The sequence below is a fragment of the Haemorhous mexicanus genome, chromosome Z, assembly GCF_027477595.1.
Source record: "Haemorhous mexicanus isolate bHaeMex1 chromosome Z, bHaeMex1.pri, whole genome shotgun sequence".
Lineage (NCBI taxonomy): Eukaryota > Metazoa > Chordata > Aves > Passeriformes > Fringillidae > Haemorhous > Haemorhous mexicanus.
In genome coordinates this window covers 4,054,274-4,078,426 of record NC_082381.1, presented here as the reverse complement: position 1 = coordinate 4,078,426, position 24,153 = coordinate 4,054,274, and the positions used below count along the sequence as shown (strand labels likewise).

Below are 24,153 nucleotides of genomic sequence, written 5' to 3'. Positions count from 1 at the left end.
CCATTTTGGAAAGGTGTCTTTGGCTTGTGGAATTGTTCTTCAGATTTTTTGAGTCGTTCTTCACTGGTAGAGTCTCTGTTGGCCCAGCTTTTGGCTTTTGCTCAGGTTCAAGGAGATGTTTGTATAGTCCATGAAGCTGTGGGAAGCCATTCTTGTCTCAGGTGGCCAAAGAAAGGAACCGCGCAGTGTTGAAGCCTCCTTGTTAGGCAAACAGCAGAAGGGGCAAGTTTCTGTTGATCACTTTTGGGCTGAAGTCTGCAGCTTTGGCAGTTGCATTGGTACCTGCAGTGGGGGTGAAGCTGCAAGTCCTTGACAGCTGTCTTGTGTTGCTCAGAAGAGGAAGGCCATCTTGAAATGGTGGATGCTGTATTTGAAGTCAAACAAGCAACGTTGTGGATGGGGAGCTGTGTGGGTCAAAAGGAGGCAGGGGTGCTTCAGGTCTGGAGAAGCTGCAGATGAAGCAGACCGTGGCCTGGTAGCCAAGAAGGCCAAGGGCATCGTGGCCTGTGTCAATAGCAGTGGGGCAGCAGGAGCAGAGCAGTGAGCGTCGCTCTGTGCTGGGCAGCGCTGTGGCCACAGCTAGAATGCTGTGTGCAGCTGTGGGCCCCTGGAAGCAGAAAGTGATAGAGGAGCTGGTGCATGTGCAGAGAAGGCCTCGGGAGCTGGCAAGGAGGTGGAGCACAAGGCCAGTGAAGAGGTGCTGAGGGAGCTTTAGCCTGGACAAGGGGAGGCTCGTGAGGGACATTCAAGCAGACTTCTATAGATGCCTACATGACAGTGCTCACCACAAGGGCTGTTTCCCATCCAAACAACCACTCTCTGCATCCAAGTGTTTTAGACATATGCGTAGCTGACACTTCAATCTTGTTTTTTGTTGGTTTCCTCGGAGGACAAGCCATCGTCATTTTCTCATTTTCCAGACAGCAAAGATGCCTCTGCACTACTTTTTTGGCCCTTATAAAGCACAGAAAGGGATTCTGAACCCTTTCTGGTGTTCCATGTCTGCCACAGCAGTCACAAAGGCCTTGGTGGCTCTTTCCTACTTGTCCATTTAAATGCTCTCCAGAAAGAAAAGCTCAAATTTGCGGAGATGACCTTACTTGCTGATAGCAGACAGAGAGAAATATCAAATTCTTAGCAGGATAATGCTCTGTTTATTTGGCCCATTTCAATTTGGTTGGTGTGACTTAGAATCCCATTGCTAACAAAGTGTATGAGTTCTCCTTTCAAGATGTGGTTGTAGATCCAAGGAGAAATGGGGTTGTATATTACAGGTAATGGCCTGTACCTCATGTTCTTTCTTGCCACAGGTGACAGGACCAAGAACCGTTGCTCCCCTTGTTGCCTCTTCTCTTGGTGAAGAAGCCAGAGAGGAGGAAAATGAGGAAGAACAGGACAAGTGTCCACCTAGGGTCATATCACCGCCTAAACATACCAAAAGAGTAAGTGCCCATTCTGGGGGTTGCTGTCTTGAGTACAAGGAAAAGTTGCAAGTTTCTGAGAAGCCAGCACTTGCTGTTGCTGACTGAGGATGCTGAGTGCTGGAGTCCTGAAGGATGTAGGCATTTCCTGTAGGCAGTGACAACAAGAAATTGGCCTTTGACCTGTCATGCTGGGGCACTGAAGAGCTGGGGCCTGTAACTGAGCTTCTGGCAGCTTTGCTGAGGGAAGCTCCAACTCTGGGCTTATGAAGTGTTATGGCCAAGGGCGCACGTGGTAGTGCTGGAGGTCAAAAGGCTCTTTTGGTTTGTTTTCCCTTTTTGGAAAGGTGTCTTTGGCTTGTTGAATTGATCTTCCGATTTTTTGAGTCGTTCTTCACTGGTAGAGTCTCTGTTGGCCCAGCTTTTGGCTTTTGCTCAGGTTCAAAGAGATGTTTGTATAGTCCATGAAGCTGTGGGGAGCCATTCTTGTCTCAGGTGGCCAAAGAAAGGAACCGCGCAGTGTCGAAGCCTCCTTGTGAGGCAAACAGCAGAAGGGGCAACTCTCTATTAATCACTTTTGGGCTGAAGTCTGCAGCTTTGGCATGTGCCTTGGAGGCCGGAGAGGGGGTGAAGCTGCAAGTCCTTGACAGCTGTCTTGTGTTGCTCAGAAGAGGAAGGCCATCTTGAAATGGTGGATGCTGTATTTGTAGTCAAACAAGCAACTTTTTAGATAAGGAGCTGTGTGGGTCAAAAGGAGGCAGGGGTGCTGCAGGTCTGGAGAAGCTGCAGATGAAGCAGACTGTGGCCTGGTGGCCAAGAAGGCCAAGGGCATCGTGGCCTGTGTCGGCAGCAGTGGGGGCAGCAGGAGCAGGGCAGTGAGCGTCGCCCTGTGCTTGGCAGCACTGCGGCCACAGCTGGAGTGCTGTGTGCAGCTGTGGGCCCCTTGGAAGCAGAAAGTGATAGAGGGGCTGGAGCGTGCACAGAGAAGGCCACGGGAGCTAGGCAAGGAGGTGGAGCACAAGGCCTGTGAGGAGGTGCTGAAGGAGCTTTAGCCAGGAAATGGGGAGGCTCATGAGGGACATTCAAACAGACTTCCATAGATGCCTACCTGGCCATGCTCACCACAAGGGCTTTTTCCCTTATAAACATCCACTCTCTGCATCCAAGTGTTTTAGACACATGTAGAGCTGACACTTCCATCTTATTGTTGGTTGCTTTCCTAGGAGGAGAACCCTTCTTGAGTTTCTAGTTTTCCAGCAATCATGGACGCTTCTGCACTATTTTCTGGCCCTTAACAATGCAATGAAAGAGAATCTGAACCCTTTCTGGTTTTCCACGTCTACCGCTGCCGTCGCAAAGGCCTTGCTGTCTCTTTCCTACTTTTCAGAGCTTTCAAGTACTATAAGCTGTGTTTTGCATAGGCAATGTGGCTTGCTTATAGCAGACAGGAAGGAATATTGAATTCCTAGCGATGTACTCATCTGTTGAATTTGCCAATTTCAATCTGGTTGGAGTGACTTAGAATGCCTATGCCAACAGAGCAGATGAGTTCTCCTTAGCAGGTGTTGCTGTAGATGCGAGAGGAAGTCAAGTTATAAGCCCTAGGTAACGGCTTAACCCTATGATTCCCTCTTGCCACAGGTGACAAGACCAAGAGCTGTCTTTCCTCTGGCTCTCTCTCCAATTGCTGAAGAAGCCAAGGAGGAGGAAGATGAGCAAGAAAAACTGAAGCGTCCAGCTGTGGTCACATCACCGCCTGCTCGGACCAAAAGAGTAAGTGCCCATTCTGGGGGTGCTGTCTTGAGTGCAAGGCAGAGGTGCAAGTTTCTGAGCATCCAGCACTTGCTGTTGCTGGCTGAGGATGCTGAGTGCTGGAGTCCTGCACGACGTAGCCATTTCCTGTGGGCAGTGACAACAAGAAATTGGCCTATGAGCTGTCGTGCTAGGGCACTGAAGAGCTTGGAGCTGCGGCTGAGCTTCTGGCTGCTTGGCTCAGGGAAGCTCCATCTCTGGGCTTCTGCAGTGTTATAGCCAAGGCCGCACGTGTTAGTGCTGGAGGTCAAAAGGCTCTGTTGGGTTTTGTTTCCTCGTTTTGGAAAGGTGTCTTTGGCTTGTGGAAGTGTTCTGCAGTTTTCTTGAGTGGTTCCTCACTTGTAGAGTCTTTGTTGACCCAGCTGCCTTCTGGCTTTTGCTCAGGTTCAAGGAGATGTTTGTGTTGTCCATGAAGCTGTGGGGAGCCAATCTTGTGTGTGGCCAAAGAAAGGAACCAAGGAGTTGCGAAGCCTCCTTGTGAGGCAAACAGCAGAAGGGGCAACTCTCTGTTGATCACTTTTGGGCTGAAGTCTGCAGCTTTGGCATGTGCCTTGGAGGCCGGAGAGGGGGTGAAGCTGCAAGTCCTTGACAGCTGTCTTGTGTTGCTCAGAAGAGGAAGGCCATCTTGAAATGGTGGATGCTGTATTTGAAGTCAAACAAGCAACTTTTTAGATAAGGAGCTGTGTGGGTCAGAAGGAGGCAGGGTTGCTGCAGGTCTGGAGAAGCTGCAGATGAAGCAGACTGTGGCCCGGTGGCCAAGAAGGCCAAGGGCATCGTGGCCTGTGTCGGCAGCAGTGGGGGCAGCAGGAGCAGGGCAGTGAGCGTCGCCCTGTGCTTGGCAGCACTGCGGCCACAGCTGGAGTGCTGTGTGCAGCTGTGGGCCCCTGGGAAGCAGAAAGTGATAGAGGGGCTGGAGCGTGCACAGAGAAGGCCACGGGAGCTAGGCAAGGAGGTGGAGCACAAGGCCTGTGAGGAGGTGCTGAAGGAGCTTTAGCCAGGAAATGGGGAGGCTCATGAGGGACATTCAAACAGACTTCCATAGATGCCTACCTGGCCATGCTCACCACAAGGGCTTTTTCCCTTATAAACATCCACTCTCTGCATCCAAGTGTTTTAGACATGTAGAGCTGACACTTCCATCTTATTGTTGGTTGCTTTCCTAGGAGGAGAACCCTTCTTGAGTTTCTAGTTTTCCAGCAATCATGGACGCTTCTGCACTATTTTCTGGCCCTTAACAATGCAATGAAAGAGAATCTGAACCCTTTCTGGTTTTCCACGTCTACTGCTGCCGTCGCAAAGTCCTTGCTGTCTCTTTCTTACTTTTCAGAGATTTCAAGAACTATAAGCTGTGTTTTGCATAGACAATGTTGCTTGCTTATAGCAGACAGGAAGGAATATTGAATTCCTAGCGATGTACTCATCTGTTGAATTTGCCAATTTCAATCTGGTTGGAGTGACTTAGAATGCCTATGCCAACAGAGCAGATGAGTTCTCCTTAGCAGGTGTTGCTGTAGATGCGAGAGGAAGTCAAGTTATAAGCCCTAGGTAACGGCTTAACCCTATGATTCCCTCTTGCCACAGGTGACAAGACCAAGAGCTGTCTTTCCTCTGGCTCTCTCTCCAATTGCTGAAGAAGCCAAGGAGGAGGAAGATGAGCAAGAAAAACTGAAGCGTCCAGCTGTGGTCACATCACCGCCTGCTCGGACCAAAAGAGTAAGTGCCCATTCTGGGGGTGCTGTCTTGAGTGCAAGGCAGAGGTGCAAGTTTCTGAGCATCCAGCACTTGCTGTTGCTGGCTGAGGATGCTGAGTGCTGGAGTCCTGCACGACGTAGCCATTTCCTGTGGGCAGTGACAACAAGAAATTGGCCTATGAGCTGTCGTGCTAGGGCACTGAAGAGCTTGGAGCTGCGGCTGAGCTTCTGGCTGCTTGGCTCAGGGAAGCTCCATCTCTGGGCTTCTGCAGTGTTATAGCCAAGGCCGCACGTGTTAGTGCTGGAGGTCAAAAGGCTCTGTTGGGTTTTGTTTCCTCGTTTTGGAAAGGTGTCTTTGGCTTGTGGAAGTGTTCTGCAGTTTTCTTGAGTGGTTCCTCACTTGTAGAGTCTTTGTTGACCCAGCTGCCTTCTGGCTTTTGCTCAGGTTCAAGGAGATGTTTGTGTTGTCCATGAAGCTGTGGGGAGCCAATCTTGTGTGTGGCCAAAGAAAGGAACCAAGGAGTTGCGAAGCCTCCTTGTGAGGCAAACAGCAGAAGGGGCAACTCTCTGTTGATCACTTTTGGGCTGAAGTCTGCAGCTTTGGCATGTGCCTTGGAGGCCGGAGAGGGGGTGAAGCTGCAAGTCCTTGACAGCTGTCTTGTGTTGCTCAGAAGAGGAAGGCCATCTTGAAATGGTGGATGCTGTATTTGAAGTCAAACAAGCAACTTTTTAGATAAGGAGCTGTGTGGGTCAGAAGGAGGCAGGGTTGCTGCAGGTCTGGAGAAGCTGCAGATGAAGCAGACTGTGGCCCGGTTGCCAAGAAGGCCAAGGGCATCGTGGCCTGTGTCGGCAGCAGTGGGGGCAGCAGGAGCAGGGCAGTGAGCGTCGCCCTGTGCTTGGCAGCACTGCGGCCACAGCTGGAGTGCTGTGTGCAGCTGTGGGCCCCTTGGAAGCAGAAAATGATCGAGGGGCTGGGGCGTGCGCAGAGAAGGCCACGGGAGCTAGGCAAGGAGGTGGAGCACAAGGCCTGTGAGGAGGTGCTGAAGGAGCTTTAGCCAGGAAATGGGGAGGCTCATGAGGGACATTCAAACAGACTTCCATAGATGCCTACCTGGCCATGCTCACCACAAGGGCTTTTTCCCTTATAAACATCCACCCTCTGCATCCAAGTGTTTTAGACACATGTAGAGCTGACACTTCCATCTTATTGTTGGTTGCTTTCCTAGGAGGAGAACCCTTCTTGAGTTTCTAGTTTTCCAGCAATCATGGACGCTTCTGCACTATTTTCTGGCCCTTAACAATGCAATGAAAGAGATTCTGAACCCTTTCTGGTTTTCCATGTCTACCGCTGCCGTCGCAAAGGCCTTGCTGTCTCTTTCCTACTTTTCAGAGCTTTCAAGAACTATAAGCTGTGTTTTGCATAGACAATGTTGCTTGCTTATAGCAGACAGGAAGGAATATTGAATTCCTAGCAATGTACTCATCTGTTGAATTTGCCAATTTCAATCTGGTTGGAGTGACTTAGAATGCCTATGCCAACAGAGCTGATGAGTTCTCCTTAGCAGGTGTTGCTGTAGATGCGAGAGGAAGTCAAGTTATAAGCCCTAGGTAACAGCTTAACCCTATGATTCCCTCTTGCCACAGGTGACAAGACCAAGAGCTGTCTTTCCTCTGGCTCTCTCTCCAATTGCTGAAGAAGCCAAGGAGGAGGAAGATGAGCAAGAAAAACTGAAGCGTCCAGCTGTGGTCACATCACCGCCTGCTCGGACCAAAAGAGTAAGTGCCCATTCTGGGGGTGCTGTCTTGAGTGCAAGGCAGAGGTGCAAGTTTCTGAGCAGCCAGCACTTGCTGTTGCTGGCTGAGGATGCTGAGTGCTGGAGTCCTGCAGGATGTAGGCATTTCCTGTGGCAGTGACAGCAAGAAATTGGCCTTTGACTTGTCATGCTGGGGCACTGTAGAGCTGGGGGCGGCGGCTGAGCATCTGGCTGCTTGGCTTAGGGAAGGTGCTCCTTTGGGCTTCTGCGATGTTATGGCCAAGGGCACATGTGGTAGTGCTGGAGGTCAGAGGGCTCTTTTGGTTTTTTTTTCCCTTTTTGGAGAGGTGTCTTTGGCTTGTGGAATTGTTCTTCAGATTTTTTGAGTCGTTCTTCACTGGTAGAGTCTCTGTTGACCCAGCTGCCTTTTGGCTTTTGCTCAGATTCAAGGAAATGTTTCTGCTGTCCTTGAAGCTGTGGCTGGCCTTTCTGGTTGAGTGTAGCCAAAGAAAGGAACCGCGCAGTGTCGAAGCCTCCTTGTGAGGCAAGCAGCAGAAGGGGCAAGTTTCTGTTGATCACTTTTGGGCTGAAGTCTGCAGCTTTGGCAATTGCATTGGTACCTGCAGTGGGGGTGAAGCTGCAAGTCCTTGACAGCTGTCTTGTGTTGCTCAGAAGAGGAAGGCCATCTTGAAATGGTGGATGCTGTATTTGAAGTCAAACAAGCAACTTTTTAGATAAGGAGCTGTGTGGGTCAGAAGGAGGCAGGGGTGCTTCAGGTCAGGAGAAGCGGCAGATGAGGCAGACCGTGGCCTGGTGGCCAAGAAGGCCAAGGGCATCGTGGCCTGTGTCGGCAGCAGTGGGGGCAGCAGGAGCAGGGCCGTCAGCGTCGCCCTGTGCCTGGCACCACTGCGGCCACAGCTGGAATGCTGTGTGCAGCTGTGGGCCCCTGGGAAGCAGGAAGTGTTTGAGGGGCTGGTGCATGTGCTGAGTAGGCCACGGGAGCTGGGCTTGGGTGTGGAGCACAAGGCCAGTGAGGAGGTGCTGAGGGACTGAGGGAGCTTTAGATTGGACAGGGGAGGCACATAAAGGACCTTCAAGCAGAATTCCTTAGATGCCTACATGACAGTGTTCACCACAAGGGCTCTTTCCCTTCACATCATCCTCTCTCTGCATCCATGTGTTTTAGACACAGGCAGCGATGACACTTCCATCTATTTGTTTGTTGGTTTCCTAAGAGGAGATGCATTGTTCATTTTCTAGTTTTCCAGCAATCATGGATGCTTCTGCACTATTTTCCAGCTCTTATCATGCAATGAAAGGGATTTTGAACACTTTCTGGTTTTCCATGTCTGCTGCAGCTGTCTCAAAAGCCTTGCTGTCTCTTTCCTACTTTTCCATTTGAGATCTTTCAAGACCTAAAAGCTGTGTTTTGCATAGACAACGTTGCTTGCTTCTAGCAGATTTCTTAGCAATGTAAAGATCTGTTGACCTGGCCCATTTCAATCTGGTTGAAGTGACTAAGAATGCCATTGCCAACAAAGTTCATGAGTTCTCCTTAGGTGCTGTTGCTGTAGATGCGATAGGAAATGAAATTATACGCCCTAGGTAACAGCTTATCCATGATCCACCTCTTGCCACAGGTGCCAAGGCCAAGAGTCCTCTATCCTCTGGCTCTCCCTCCAATTGCTGAAGAAGCCAAGGAGGAGGAAGATGAGCAAGAAAAACGAAAACGTCCAGCTGTGGTCAAATGGCCGCCTGCTCATACCAAAAGAGTAAGTGCCCATTCTGGGCTGCTGAGGTGCAAGTTTCTGAGCAGCCAGCACTTGCGGTTGCTGGCTGAGCATGCTGAGTGCTGGAGTCCTGCAGGATGTAGGCATTTCCTGTAGGCAGTGACAGCAAGAAATTGGCCTTTGACCTGTCATGCTGGGGCACTGATGAGCTGGGGTCTGCGGCTGAGCATCTGGCTGCTTGGCTTAAGGACGCTGCTTCTCTGCGCTTCTGCAGTGTGACGGACAAGGGCGCATGTGGTAATGCTGGAGGTCAAAAGGCTCTGTTGGTTTGTTTTCCCCTTTTGGAAAGGTGTCTTTGGCTTGTGGAATTGTTCTGCAGTTTTCTTGAGTCCTTCCTCACGTATAGAGTCTCTTTTGTCCCAGCTGACTTTTGGCTTCAATAAGCTGCAAGGAGATGTTTGTATAGTCCATGAAGCTGTGGCAGGCCTTTCTTGTTGCATGTGGCCAAAGAAAGGAACCGCGCAGTGTCGAAGCCTCCTTGTGAGGCAAACAGCAGAAGGGGCAAGTATCTGTTGATCCGTTTTGCCCAGAAGTCTGCAGCTTTGGCAATTGCATTGGTACCCGCAGTGGGGGTGAAGCTGCAAGTCCTTGACAGCTGTCTTGTGTTGCTCAGAAGAGGAAGGCCATCTTGAAATGGTGGCTGGTGTACTTGAAGTCAAACAAGCAACTTTGTGGATGGGGAGCTGTGTCGGTCCGAAGGAGGCAGGGGTGCTGCAGGTCTGGAGAAGCTGCAGATGAAGCAGACTGTGGCCCGGTGGCCAAGAAGGCCAAGGGCATCATGGCCTGTGTCAGCAGCAGTGGGGGCAGCAGGAGCAGGGCAGTGAGCATCGCCCTGTGCTGGGCAGCGCTGCGGCCACAGCTGGAGTGCTGTGTGCAGCTGTGGGCCCCTTGGAAGCAGAAAGTGATAGAGGGGCTGGAACGTGTGCAGAGAAGGCCACAGGATCTGGCTAAGTTAGTGGAGCACAAGGCCAGTGAGGAGGTGCTGAGTGAGCTTTAGCCTGGACAAGGGCAGGCTCATGTGGGACTATATAGATGCCTTCATGAGACTGCTCACCACAAGGGCTTTTTCCCTTATAAACATCCACTCTCTGCATCCAAGTGTTTTAGACACATGCAGAGATTACACTTTCATCTTGGATTTTGTTGGTTTCCTAGGAGGAGAAGCCCTGTTCATTTTCGAGTTTTCCAGCAAGCATGGAAGCTTCTGCACTATTTTCCGTCTTATATCATGCAATGAAAGGGATTCTGAACCCTTTCTGGTTTTCCATGTCTGCCACAGCAGTTGCAAAAACCTTGCTGGATCTTTCCTACTTTTCCATTACAGAGCTTTCACGAAATAAAAAGCTGCATTTTGCACAAACAACGTTGCTCACTGAAAGCAGACAGGGAGGAGTAATGAATTCTTAGCAATATATAATGATCTGTTGAATTGGCCCGTTTCAGTCTGGGAGTAACTTAGGATGCCATTACCAACAAAGTTGATGAGTTCTTCTTAGCAGATGTGGCTGTAGATGTGAGGGGGAATCAAGTTATAAGCCCTAGGTAATGGCTTATCCCTATGATTCCCTCTTGCCACAGGTGACAAGACCAAGAGCCATCTTTCCTCTGGCTCTCCCTCCAATTGCTGAAGAAGCCAAGGAGGAGGAAGATGAGCAAGAAAAACTGAAGCGTGCAGCTGTGGTCACATCACCGCCTGCTCGTTCCAAGAGAGTTAGTGCCCATTGTGTGTGGTGCTGTCTTTAGTACAAGGCAGAGGTGCAAGCTTCTGAGCAGCCAGCACTTGCTGTTGCTGGCTGAGGATGCTGAATGCTGGAGTCCTGTATGATAAAATCATTTCCTGTAGGCAGTGACAGGAAGAAATTGGCCTTTGACCTGTCATGCTGGGTGGGGCACTGAAGATCTTGGGGCGGCAGATGAGCATCTGGCTGCTTTGCTCAGGAAAGCTGCTTCTCTGGGCTTCTGCGATGTTACGGCCAAGGGCCAAGTTGTAGTGCTGGAGTTCAAAGGGCTCTTTTGGTTTGTTTTCCCTTTTTGGAAAGGTGTCTTTGGCTTGTGGAAATGTTTTTAAGTTTTCTTGAGTCGTTCCTCACTTGTAGAGTGTCTGTTGGCCCAGCTGTCTTTTGGCTTTTGCTAAGCTGCATGGAGATGATTGTGCTGTCCATGATGCTGTGGGGAGCCATTCTTGTCTCAGGTGGCCAAAGAAAGGAACCGCGCAGTGTCGAAGCCTCCTTGTTAGGCAAACAGCAGAAGGGGCAACTTTCTGTTGATCCGTTTTGCCCAGAAGTCTGCAGCTTTGGCAATTGCATTGGAGCCCGCAGTGGGGGTGAAGCTGCAAGTCCTTGACTGCTGTCTTGTGTTGCTCAGAAGAGGAAGGCCATCTTGAAATGGTGGATGCTGTATTTGAAGTCAAACAAGCAACGTTGTGGATGGGGAGCTGTGTGGGTCAAAAGGAGGCACGGGTGCTGCTGTTGCAGGTCACCTGAGGATGAGGCAGACTGTGGCCCGGTGGCCAAGAAGGCCAAGGTCATCGTGGCCTGTGTCAGCAGCAGTGGGGCAGCAGGAGCAGGGCAGTGAGCGTCGCCCTGTGCTGGGCAGCGCTGCAGCCACAGCTGGAGTGCTGTGTGCAGCTGTGGGCTCCTGGGAAGCAGAAAGTGATTAGGGGCTGAAGTGTATGCAGAGAATTCCACGGGAGCTGGGCTGGGGTGTGGAGCACAAGGCCAGTGAGGAGGTGCTGGAGAAGCTTTACCCTGGACAAGGGGAGGCTCATGAAGGACCTTCAAGAAGACTTCCTTGGATGCCTACATGACAGTGCTTACCACAAGGGCTGTTCCCCTGCCAAAAGTCCCCTCCCCGCATCCAAGTGTTTTAGACACAGGCAAAGCTGACACTTTGATCTTATTGTTGGTTGGTTTCCTTGGAGGAGAAGCCCTCTTAATTTTCTCTTTTTCCAGCCAGCAAAGATGCCTCTGTACTACTTTTCTGGCTCTTATCATGCAATGAAAGGGATTCTGAACCCTTTCTGGTTTCCATTGTGTCAGCAGGAGTTGCAAAGGTCTTGCTGGCTCGTTTCTTCTTTTCTATTTTAGAGCTTTCAAGAAGTAAAATCTGCATTTGCAGAGACAATGTTGCTCATTAAAAGAGCCAGGAAAGAATATCAAATACATAGCCATATTCTATTCTGTTGAATTGGCCCATTTCAATCTGGTTGGAGTGACTTAGAATGACATTGCCGACAAAGCTGATGATTTCCTTTTAGCAGATGTGGTTATAGATCTAAGGAGAAGTGGGGTTATAATTGATGGGTAATAGCCTGTCCGTCATGCTTCTCTCTTGCCACAGGTTACAAGACCAAGAACCATCTCTCCCCTGCCTCCCTCTGCTCCTGGAGAAGAAGCCAAAGATGAGGAAGTTGAGCAAGTCAAATGGAAGCGTCCAGCTGTGGTCACACCACAGGCTGTTCATTCCAAGAGAGTAAGTGCCCATTCTGTGATGCTGTCTTTAGAGCAAAGCAGAGGTGCAAGTTTCTGAGCAGCCAGCACTTGCTGTTGCTGACTGAGGATGCTGACTGCTGGAGTCCTGCAGGATGTAGGCATTTCCTGAAGGCAGTGACAGCAAGAAATTGGCCTATGAGCTGTAATGCTGGGGCACTGAAGAGCCCGGGGTTGCAGCTGAGCTTCTGGCTGTTTGGCTCACAGAAGCTCCATCTCTGGGATTCTGCGGTGTTATGGCCAAGGGCGAATGTGGTAGTGCTGGAGGTCAAAAGGCTCTTTTGGTTTGTTTTCCCTTTTTGGAAAGGTGTCTTTGGCTTGTGGAATTGTTCTTCAGATTTTTTGAGTCGTTCTTCACTGGTAGAGTCTCTGTTGGCCCAGCTGCCTTTTGGCTTTTGCTCAGGTTCAAGGAAATGTTTCTGCTGTCCTTGAAGCTGTGGCAGGCCTTTCTTGTTGCGTGTAGCCAAAGAAAGGAACCGCGCAGTGTCGAAGCCTCCTTGTGAGGCAAACAGCAGAAGGGGCAAGTTTCTGTTGATCACTTTTGGGCTGAAGTCTGCAGCTTTGGCAATTGCATTGGTACCTGCAGTGGGGGTGAAGCTGCAAGTCCTTGACAGCTGTCTTGTGTTGCTCAGAAGAGGAAGGCCATCTTGAAATGGTGGATGCTGTATTTGAAGTCAAACAAGCAACGTTGTGGATGGGGAGCTGTGTGGGTCAGAAGGAGGCAGGGTTGCTGCAGGTCTGGAGAAGCTGCAGATGAAGCAGACTGTGGCCCGGTTGCCAAGAAGGCCAAGGGCATCATGGCCTGTGTCAGCAGCAGTGGGGCAGCAGGAGCAGGGCAGTGAGCGTCGCCCTGTGCTGGGCAGCGCTGCGGCCACAGCTGGAGTGCTGTGTGCAGCTGTGGGCCCCTGGGAAGCAGAAAGTGTTTGAGGGGCAGGAGAGTTTGCAGAGAAGGCCACAGGATAAGTTAGTTAGTGGAGCACAAGGCCAGTGAGGAGCTGAGGGAGCTTTAGCCTTAACCACTGAAACCTTGTGAGGGACCTTCAGTATCTCCTCTGTGCATTCAAATATTTTACCTACTTTTGGAATTGGCTTTCTTCTCCTTTTTTTATTGTGATTTTTTTGCTTTGCCTAGAGGAAGTGTCTTGTTAATTTTCTTTTTCTCCCAACTAAACTGCTTTTCCTCTTTATTTCCTGCCCTTTTACAGTACTCGGACTGCTACAATTTTTTATTCCAAAGTGTCACTTCTCGTGAATGCAGTATATTTTTGCATGAGAACACACCGTTTGGTACAGGGATGTTGGTGCAGAAGAAGCTTTTGTGGCTCCAGGCCTTCCAGCATCCCTTTGAACTTAAGAGTGCCTGTGACTTTCTGTAGACAAGGAAATCAATGTGTGTTTTCTTTGGGAATTGAGCAGGAGATCAATGCCCTTGCATTCCAGCTGCTCCTCAGAGATCAGAGGAGCTGGTAGGGGCTGGCCTTTATTTCTTTTTATTGCTTCCAGCCACTTTAGCACTATCAGTATTGTCGAGTCCAAGAGAAGAACTTGCTCAAGCACAGATGCACAAAGAGTGCATTTCCCAGTGCAATGCTCTGGGTCTGATCACTTTCCATAAGGACCTGCACACTCCAGATTCCCCAAGAGTGTGCTTTATTGAGCAACTGGAGAGCAATCTCAGGATTGCTGCTGAGCGGGGCACTGGCTACCAAGTTTTGATGTGTGTAGCAACAGAGAGGTCAGAAAATAGAGATTATAGTATAGAGATCTGTCTGTCTATCTATCTATCTATCTATCTATCTATCTATCTATCTATCTATCTATCTATGTAACATTTACATAATTGAATCTTCCCGGCTCTGGTCCAAGGCAGTTGGAGGTGCAAAGGTCACCTAAAGCATCCCTTTCAGGAGAGAATTAGAGACACATTCCCTCCACCGATTCTGAGCAGGCAGAGATGTTTCCCCCTCCAGATAGGATGTTTTTTTCCCCCCTCAGAGTTGTTTTCCTCCTCTGGCCTCTACTGCCCTGAAGTCTCCAGTTAACTTTTTAGATTGCTGCCTGTCCTAGAGAGGTGGAACAATTCCACGTTTAGCTGGTGTTCAGTGACTCTGGTCATACATGCCATGCATTACATGACACATGGTTTCCTTCACTGGCCTCCCCAGGGCTGTGTAAGTGCATTCGTTAATGGGGCCTTAGCAGAGTCTCTTTTACTGCTGGTCAGAATTCTCAGTTGACAGCAGAGGGAGAAGAAACACCTTGGTTCTCTTCCATATACTGAGGTGGCCATCGAGGCTCTCTGACCTCCATCAGAGATCTGTGCATGCATCCTCATCTTGTGAATGACCAGGTTTTCTAACAAGAGTGTAGATGTCAGAAAGGCAGGAATGCTGGTGCAGGCCTGAAAAGAGCATGAACTCCAGAAGTGTGTCTCACAAGGGGTGAGCTCACACAGGAAACCACCTGCAGAGCCAGGATGGAGCTGTGCGACAGGGCGGGCTGACAGTCACTACTGAAAGACAAACAGGACATGGCAGAAGAAGAGGGAGGCCCTCACCAGACCCTTGAGTAATGCCACACCTTCCCTGTCAGCTGCCTGAGAGGCTGTTGGAGCTTCTGTCCCAGGTGGCCTCTAAATGTAGGGCCAAGGTCACTTTGGAATCTGTGCTTCCCCATGGGCAGAGAATGACCCAGTAGAGCAGCACAGTGCTTTGGGAACGTGAGAGCCCATCAGTCCTTGAGTCTTGGCCCACAAAGGTTGCATGGAAAGTTAAAACCCATCTTCTCTTGCTTTCTGTGCAGGCCCTTCTAGAGAAAGAGCAGGAGCAAACTGCTTCATCAGAGATGCCACGCCCGTCTCATGGAGAGCTGTTCCCAGCCCGAGAGCAGGAAGAGCAGCACAGGCAGCAGGTGGAAGAGCCAGAGGAGAATGGCCAGGTAAGCCTGACTGGCCAAGTGACAGCAGGAAGGGCAGGAAGAGGGGCATAAAACGGAGCTCTTGGGACTGAGGAGGCCAGGAGTCCCACAGGCACTGGAAGCACAGAGCCTTGGAATCTGCAGAGAACAGCACTGGGACAGGAGGGTTACATTGGAAACAGATGTGGGTAGGGAAGCAGAAAGAAGTGGCTGAATAAATGTGATTTTGAGGCTGCAAGAGGAGAAAGCTGAGCTTGATGGCAGCTCCCAGTCACTTGCTCTGCACTTGTGTGTACAGAACATCAAGGCAGAGCCACAAGCAGAGCTGCCCGAAGCTCAGAGTGACATCATGGCATTGAAGAGAAAGAACAAGGATGACATGAGAAGAGTTCAAGAGGAGAATCTCAATCAGCAGAGGGGCGATCAACAGAACCAGGTGAGTGAAAGAGTGGCAGCCACTCCACTCATGAAACATCCTCTCCCTTCTTGTTTACTGACTAACAAGGACCATGTGCAGGCAGAGCTGCAGGATTCGGAGGCTAGCAACAAGGTAAGGGAGAAGAGGCTGGAGGAAGAAATTAAAATCATCAGAGATAAAGCTAATCGCCTCTCTCAGTCTCTACAAAAGCAAGTGAGTGAAAGAGGGATAGCCACTGCAGTCACCAAACCGGTGGTTTCTGCCCTTCTTGCCTTTCTAGTACAGAGCAGCAGGGAGTGGGGTGATGCCTCTGAGTGCCATCCTGCTGTCGTGTGTATTACAGTCACTCTGAAGGACATTTCCTGGTGTGTTGAATCCCCACTGCTGCCCTGGATGGTTGGACTTGTCCTTTGGCCTTTTGGCCAGCAGTCATCTAAATTGATTCCTGCTTGCCTGTTCTGCTCTCCTTGTTTCTTGAGGTGTTTTTACAGGGGAACATGGTGACCCAGATGGAGGATTGAAGCAAGCTGTCTGTATCCCCTGTCAATCTGTTCTTTCCCTTTCCTCACAGTCGGTGACTCCTGGCTGACAGGGACAAGCTGTAGTCTCTGACTGCTTTGTTCTGTTTGATTTGAGGTGCAAGTGTTGACACCTCACCGGGCAGCCTGCAAAGACTTCCAGCGAATGTCTGGCAATGAAGGGCCCCAAGTTTGGCATGAGGCACAGGAACAGTGCCCACCAGAATTGCTACAGGACCAGCACATCATGGGCTCTGAACCTGCTGCCGCATCAGCATTACCTCGAGGAAGCCCTTCTGTCAAACCTGGGAACTCGAGCTCGGGCAGTTCCTTCGTCTCTCCAAAACAGCAGACTGAGAAGGGGTACCTGGAGATGCTGGGTACGTCTGGTGTGTTTCTTGTCTGAGGGACAGTGTGTTGTGTGCAGGTGTCAGCACAGCTGTACCGAATGCTCCTCCTGAGTTTGGTGTCACAGGGCCATTTAGGACTCCCCAGAGGAAGTGCTGTGCTCCAGGGCAGCGAGAGAGCGCTCTGGGTGTTCCTGCTGCCTCTGAGGGCACCTGGGACTGGCTTGGGTTTGTCTGAGCTTCCCTCTCTGCTAAAGGCTGAAGCAGGGATTGTTCTTGGATCAGCAGAAGGCTGTGACCTAGCAAATAATCCAGGCAATTCCTGTCTGTTAGTGGCCAAACTGAATGGAATTTTCAGCTTCCTAAATCCTCCTTAGACTCCTGACTTCCAACCAGTCATCAGAGCAAAAAAACCTCACAGAAATTGACTGGTTTTGGATTTTTGTCTTTTTGGCTGGGTTTTTTTTTTTGGTGGGGTGTTTTTGTGTTGTTTTTTGTGGGAGCCTTTTGTTTTTTGTTTTTGTGAGGTTTTTTTGTGGTGTTTTGGGGTTTTTTGTTGTTGACTTGTGGGTTTTTTTGCTGGAGTTGGTTTTTCTCCAACCTGAAGGAGCCCTTTCTCCCCACATCTTGTTGATGCCATTTTTGTGACTTACTGTTACCACTACTACATCTGCAGTTTATTTTCATGAGAATGCTGTATTTTTGTCAATAAGAACTACTTTTGAAAGAACATCAGGTTACAGGACAAATAGAGAGCAGGAGGTGTTTTCCATGTGCCCCCAAAGAAAAAAACAGATACTTTTATAACAACCTGTATTTATTCTTCTAGTTTTATGCTTATCAAGATGTGTCCAAGAGACACATCTAAGTGATGTGATCAGATTAACTGGAGGCATTTCTCAGGAGAGAGCCTCCAGCCCACCCACATTATAGTCCTCAGATCCATGGCACTTTGTCATACCTGATACCCACTCTTTCCCATGACTGTTGCAATCCTACCCATTGGCCAAAGCCCTGCTCAGATCAGTCTCTAGGAAAACACATCAAGTCCTTTGTGATTCTGCAGCACAACTCAATGAGTCTGCTTCTTGCCCGTAAGAGCTGCCAGTGCTGTGCTCTCAGATAAGACCTGGTGGGGCTGAGACCAGAGCCCCGTGGATTCTGTGTCTACCATCACCTGTTGGGACAAAAAGGGCATTGATCTGCACCTCAGTGTGGCTGATCTCAAAGCCCATCCTGTTGTGTCCTGAATGGGGGCAACAACTTGTATGGGGCTCAGGCTGGCTGTGGCTTCTTCTCACTGCTTGTCAGTGCTCATGCTTGGGCTTTGCCAGACTTGTTGTGCTGGCTGCCCTCTCCCGGAGGGCTGGTGGGACTGCAGAGGCTGGAGCCTTCCTTAGCTGGGAGAGGGGCACCTTTGAGCTCAGCCTGCTCATAAACAGGTGAGGGTCCTGATGCTGAAAGCCTTGTTGGGATTGGTAATAGCATGAGCTGCTCTGGTTTACAAATGGAAAGGAATTCTTTTGGCAAACTGCTGAAAGGTGGAGAAGATGTCCTTCTCTCCTGGAAATGCATCTCCCTGTGCTTTGTTTCCTGTCAAGAGAACTCTTCAAAGGATTGTACAAAATCAGTCTCTCAGCCGTCTGCACTGCAGGGCTGCCTGTCCTATTGACGTTGGATGTTGTTACCCAGCTGACCACAAAGGGCTCAGAGCACCAGACAGTGGGGCTGCCCTTTGTATCTCCTGGAAGCTGGGATCTCTGCTTTAAAGTCAGCATCTTGCATTTTGTTTCCCTCAGGGAGAATGGTGAATACGGAAAATCCTGCAATGAACTACACTGAAAAGGAACATATTGGCAGTGGGTGAGTCCAACCGCAGTTACTCCTGCACAACCATGGGCCAGGTGTTTTTCTGGTGGAATGTCTATCCAGCGTGAAGTCAGGCCAGCTGCAAACATGTTCACACACTGGGGACAGATTCTCCCATCTCTCGGTGCTGCTCCGAATTTGTGTGTGTGCTCAGAAGGCATTGTCAGACACACCTCCATGCTGCCGAGGTCTTGCCTGCATCAAGGAACAGGACCTGGAAGATATCCTTGTCTCTCAAGTGTGGGACAGCTCTGTGTTAATTTCTTTAGCATTTTTGTATGTCTCAAAATCATACTGCCCCACTAATGAAAAAAGAAGAAACTTGCTTGCCAGAAAGAGCAACCTACCCCCTATCAAAGCTGTGAGATAACAGTTCCCAGGAACATTTCTTTCCCCTGGTTTGTGGAAGGAAACACTCTATGGTCAGGATAGGAACCCACCATTTAGAAAGTGAAACGCAAGAGGAAAGAATAAACTCCCTTTAGAAGTTGAACCCCAGCGCTTCATGAACAGGCCCAGTGCCCATGCACTTGAGAAGAGCATACATCATCTGCCTTCTGGCAGAGCCCTCCTGCATCCTGCAGCTTTTAGGTATTTACAGCAGAGATCTCCTAAATGGGCTAACTTTCACTCTAGGAGCTAAACAGCTTCTCCTTTCTCTGCTTCTGTTTCATTGCTAGGAGTTTTGGTCATGTGGTTAGAGCACTCAACAATGCCACAGGAGGAGAGGTAAATGTCAACAGCCCCTGCAGACTCTGATGCTCTTGAGGGCCTTCCCCTCTGGGGGGTGGGAGCTGTGGCTGGAGCTTTGGGTAGAGCTGTGCTGAAAAGGCACAAGAAGCACAGACTGGTGCCAGCCCATGAAATACGTTTGGGACTTTGTCCTCCTCAGCTGCCGAAGAAAGGCACGGAGGGCAGCGGTTCCTTTCAGAGAAGGAGGCGCTCACTCGCTCTTCGTTGCCAAAATAAAGGTGGTGCCTTAGAGCACCTCCCTGCTCTTTGGGGCTACAGCTTCAGAGTCCTGAATTCTCATTTCTGGCTGCCAGCAAATACATCTGAAAGTTACTGGGAGTTCCTTAGCCACCTGCAGTGTGCACTTGGGAACTGCACGTAGGGAGAGATCTGCAAGGTGTCCCTAAAAGCCCTAAGCCCTGCCCACAGCCCAAGATGTATCCACCGAGTATTAAGGCATAGATTACTTCTTCTGAATCCCATACAAAGCAGCAGAGAGTATGGTCAGAGGTTTGGGGGTGATAGCTGAGACACCACTGTTTCCAAGTGGACAAGGCAAGATGTCAGTGGCCCCATGTGTTCTGGAACTGCCCCCAAGGAAGCAGAGAAATGGGCTGTTGGAATGTCAGCTCCTAATTACTGCAGTGCCTAATCACAAGGCAGTTTGGCACAGCTCAGCTGTGTCATTGCAAAATCACTTGCTCCATGTGTGTTGTGGTCTCGTGCCACCAGCTTCTCAGGTTACTGATTTTCAATGTCATTTTAGGTGGCCATAAAGAAAATAAATCTTCAAGGACTGCAAAGGAAGCAACTAACAGTTAATGAAATCATGATCATGAAGAGGAATAGGAGTCCCAGTGTTGTGAATTATTTAGACAGGTGAGAGGTCATGGTCTTATCCCATGGATGTGCATTTACATACAGCAAACATGAGAGGTTAAAAACCCACTTTGGTCAGTGGCAGGAAGTAGAGCTGTTCATTATTACTTATTAATATTTCTCTATTCATCTCCAATGGATTAGAAGAGAGTGCATCTTGTTTGCATGAGTTTTCCCTGGAACGCTTGAAAATTATTCCAAAATTATTCAGAACCTGGATCAGCTGTATCTTCTTAAGTCAGCATCCTCAAAATTCGCTGCCTTCCCATTTTTTGGGATTGATTTTTTAAAGTTTCTTAAATGCTAATGAACCATCCTAAAGTGGATTTCCCTTAGATCGTTGCCCCTCTTTGCCATGGTCATGCATGCCAGGAAGACTACGTGCTTATTTCCAGAAACACCAGGTGTGAAAGGCTTTTTATCTGGGCTGTTACTAAACTGCACTTTTCACTTGCTGCCCATCTAAGACATCTCCTTTTTCACAGCAGTGCCTTTCTCCTCCAGACTGCACAGATTGTAAACAATGCACAGCTGAGAGGGAATGTCTATTCCTTTGATTCTGTCCTAGTCCCAAAGGGACCTGGAAACAAGAAACCCGGAAGTAAAAAATCAATGTAGCCATGCATGTTCATCTCCACACCCTTGTTTCCTTCTTTCAGCTATCTTCTGGGTGAGGAACTCTGGCTGGTTTTAGAGTACATGGACGGAGGCGCCCTGAGTGATGTCATCAGTGAGACCTTCCTGTCTGAAGAGCAGATGGCAGCCATCAGTCGGGAGGTCAGCAATCCCATCTGTGCTTCCGAGGGCTTGGGCAGGATTGTCTGGGAAACAGGGGCTCAGAGCTGGAGTGATTTCATGTGCCAGACTTTGTTTCTGTGTGGCTGGTATGCTATGGGCAAGTAAAAGCATCTCAAGTGAAACGCCTGCCAGTGCCACTGCACTCACTGTACTCAGTTCTTGTACTCTTATTTCCTGCTGTTGTACTCTAGCTCTGCCTCTTGTATTTGCTGTTCTCCATCTTCCTAAACTTTTGCCTGTCTTCACTGCATTCCTTGCCTGTGACAGCAAAGGTGCTCGTGGCAGGATTTGAAACGAACAGCAAAGAAAAAAGAGAGACTCGTTTTGCTCAGTCCTCAGCTAAAAAGGAGTGCAGCTAAAATGCTGTTTGCTTCTGAGCACATGCACTGCAGCAGCAGTCATCCTGGCTGGTTTGCAGGGGACAGTCTACTAGAGCAGGTGCTGCTGCTCTTTTAAAAAGCTGACATGCCTTTCCTTAGAAAGGTCTTGCTCTTCAAGTGCTGGAGCAGCAAGCTCTTCCTCTCAATGACACTGTGTTCTGCCACTACTCCCCTTTCCCCTGGAGAGGGAATCTTTTAGATTCTTTGTTTCCTTTCCTGTGTGATGAAATGACATCACTAATTTTTGCCCTCCTCTCTCTGTTTTCTCTCTCAGTGCCTGCGAGGACTGGATTTTCTTCACTCGAACCACATCATCCACCGAGATGTGAAGAGCGACAACATCCTTCTCAGAACAGACGGCTCTGTCAAGCTAGGTCGGTATGTTCTTGGTCAGGTGCAGCGTTCCAGGGATGGGGGCTGTGAGGCTGCTTTGAGTGATGGCCAGCTCCCCAGAAATGGAGCTGGTGGTAGTACAGGGGCACTCGCTGTGAGCTGGTGACAGGGTTGACACATGTACAGAGGTATGACAAGGAACCAGCAGTCAAGAGTGGCGTTGCTCTGTGAGCGTCCCTTCCAGAGGGAGGGAACTACAAGTCTAAAGCTTCCAAAGAACAAAAGCCACTGCTGGAAGCAGTGAAAAAACGGGGCGCTTTTTAAAGTCGCCAATGCCAGGACATTCAGCAGCACATTTCCAAACTTCTGCTGGGGAATTCTTTTGTTGGTTTCCTAATTGCACAGAATTAAAATCAAACCAGTATTTTGCTTTCTCCTCAGCTGATTTTGGCCTCTCTACTCAGCTCACCCCTGAGCAGAATAGACGGTGCACGTTAGCCGGGACTCCTTGGTGGATGGCGCCTGAAGTGGTGACAGGTCAACCATATGGCCCCAAAGTGGACATATGGTCTTTTGGAATTGTGGGAATTGAAATGGTAGAACGAGAACCTCCTTACTGCAACCAAAGTCCTGCCTCGGTAAGGAGCAAATACTCTCTGATCCCGCTGTCTTTCTCACCTGCCCCATGTCCTGCGTGCCATTGGACAAAACCCCATTGCCATCTGCTGGAACTACTTCCACCAAGGTCCCCTCCTAAGAATGTCCCTGCAACACATCAGCATCTGCTGTAGTTTTGGTTGCATCAGGTGGGGGAACTCAAGCCTTGCCACATGCAAACAAACTCCATTCTCAGGCAACACTTGCCTTTGGGTTATAAGTGGTTCCACTTCTTTTGTCTGTGGAGATGGCCCCAGTAACAGGAAACAAGCATCTTAGAATTGCTATTATCTTTCCAGAAGTGAAAGAAGGAAACCCAAATCCAAGAAAGTTTCCAAAACTGTGGTTTTTAGAGAAGAACATAACCCACGGTGCAGTTTCTTCTCACTGGGAAACATGCCTGAAACCTGGGCATGAAGGTGTGAAGGCCACAGGGTCTCTTCTGCTTCTTGTGCAGTGCTGCTGAAACACTGAGAGACCATGTTTCTCTCCTAGCCCAAGCCAAGTTCTCCACGTCACCAAGCTCTCCACATCCCCAGACAGAGCCTGGGGATGTGGAGAGCCTGCCAAAACCTGCCAGTGTTTCCTGGCACTTTCTGGGATGAGCCAATCATTAATATATTGACTTGAGGAGCCAAATAAGCAGAGGGTGACCATAGGGATGACACCTCTTCTTCTTTTGACCATGACAATTTTTTCTTTTCCACATAATGGGAAGCAGAATTTTTCAGACTGCTGAGGGACAGAGCTGCAGGTGGCTCCTGTGTGCCCAAGCAGGCATTTTCATCCCAATACATTTGCGCAGGCATCTTAATGACTCTGTGTTGAATATGAGATTGTAAATGTTTGTTTCCTTACCTGGGGATAAACAGATGGATTTCCTTTCTTCCAATTAATATTGTTTTCAAGAACAACACAAAAAGCTTGATGAGTTCTATGGCACGAGTGCTTAAGGGACCAACAAGCACTGCAGAGATACCTTTCATCTACTAATCCTTGAAAATTAGTTATCATAGCAAAGTCCCTTTTTCAAAAAGCCTCTCAAGCTGGTGTGAATCCTCAGAGATGCAAATGTGCTTTTGCTGATGTAGTTCCCACTACCTAGGTCAGTCAATGAAATCAGCTGCCAAGGCAAGATCTGTGGGACGGTGGAAAAGCTGTGGTTGCATCGGGGTTTGGGGTTTTGGTTGGTAAAGGAAAGTCATCTCTGGGTCTCTGCCAGGGCAGAAACTGTCACTGAAGAAGAGAGGTTAAACAAAGACATGTGGCAGAGCACCTAGAGATGTGAAAGCAGCAGGGCGAGCCTCGTGTTTCCTTCTTCTGCAGGCTCAACGCCTTATAGCCACAGTAGGGACCCCAAAGCTGCGACATCCCAAGCTCCTCTCAGCTTTGCTGCGTGACTTCCTGAGCTGCTGCCTTCAGAAAGACGAGGAGGAGCGCTGGTCTGCCATGGAGCTCCTGCAGGTAAAGTGTGAAGGGGCTGCAGGTGAAACAGGGTCTGAGGGATGGGCTCCTCCTCGACTGAAGTCCAAGGCATCAGATGAGCCCCCTTCCTTCTCACCTCCACTCTTGGTGCTCTACAAATGAAAATGGTGAGGAATCCTAGACTGGGCTGGGCTGGCAGGGTCCTGTAAAGGTCCTCTGGTCCAAGTGTCTTGCAATGAGCAGGGACATCTTTAAAGAGATCAGGTTGCTCAGAGCCCTTTGCCACCTGACCTGGAATGGTTCCAGGGAGGGGGCACCTACAAGCTCTTGGGACATCTGTGCCAGGGTGGCACCATGCTCTGAGTAGACAAGTTCTTCCTTAGACCTGCTCTGATAAGATCTCCTTTGTGTTTAAAAATATTCGCCCACATCCTATTCTAACTGGACCTGTAAAAAAAGGTGTCCCCCACTTTCTTCAAAGACACTCTGAAGTCTTGGAAAGTAGCAAAAAAGTCTCCCTGGGCTTGTTCTTCATAAAACTGAATATCTCCACCTCTCTCTGCATTTCCTGAAAGGACAGGTCCTCTGTCCTCTGTTTCTGTTGCCCTCTTTTGTAATTTGGTTGGGTGTTCAGTTTTATCTAACGGCAAAAGAATTGAAGTAGAGCAATGAGGGTAAGGAGACATGAAATGATGGTGAAGGAACCCAAGGAAGCCAGTCCTGGCCTAGCAGTCAGAGATTTGGCTGTGGGCAGGAGGGGCTGTGGGGGGCTCACTCTGAGCCTCTGAGGGGCCCTGGTTTGCTCTCCCCAGCCCACCCTTAGAGGTTTCTGGCACGCAAACAGGGACAGCTGGGAGGGACTTGTCCCAGCCCCATCTGCTGCCTGGCATGCTCAAGCAGACAGGAACTGCCCCAGGGTCACTGC

At 49.6% G+C, this 24,153-nt stretch overlaps 1 protein-coding gene across 1 annotated transcript in view; it reads left to right on the top strand.

The window, feature by feature from the left end:
- Positions 1–10,013: 10,013 nt before the first annotated feature.
- The window catches only part of LOC132342046 (serine/threonine-protein kinase PAK 3-like), a 52,932-nt gene continuing 38,792 nt past the window's right edge, over positions 10,014–24,153 (top strand). Inside the window, exons 1-9 of the mRNA XM_059874231.1 lie at positions 10,014–10,046; positions 11,808–11,939; positions 15,171–15,308; positions 15,390–15,503; positions 19,523–19,635; positions 20,295–20,412; positions 21,088–21,187; positions 21,588–21,784; positions 23,130–23,267. Of these exons, the coding sequence (XP_059730214.1) occupies positions 10,014–10,046; positions 11,808–11,939; positions 15,171–15,308; positions 15,390–15,503; positions 19,523–19,635; positions 20,295–20,412; positions 21,088–21,187; positions 21,588–21,784; positions 23,130–23,267 (1,083 nt within the window). The remainder of the gene's footprint in view (positions 10,047–11,807; positions 11,940–15,170; positions 15,309–15,389; positions 15,504–19,522; positions 19,636–20,294; positions 20,413–21,087; positions 21,188–21,587; positions 21,785–23,129; positions 23,268–24,153) is intronic.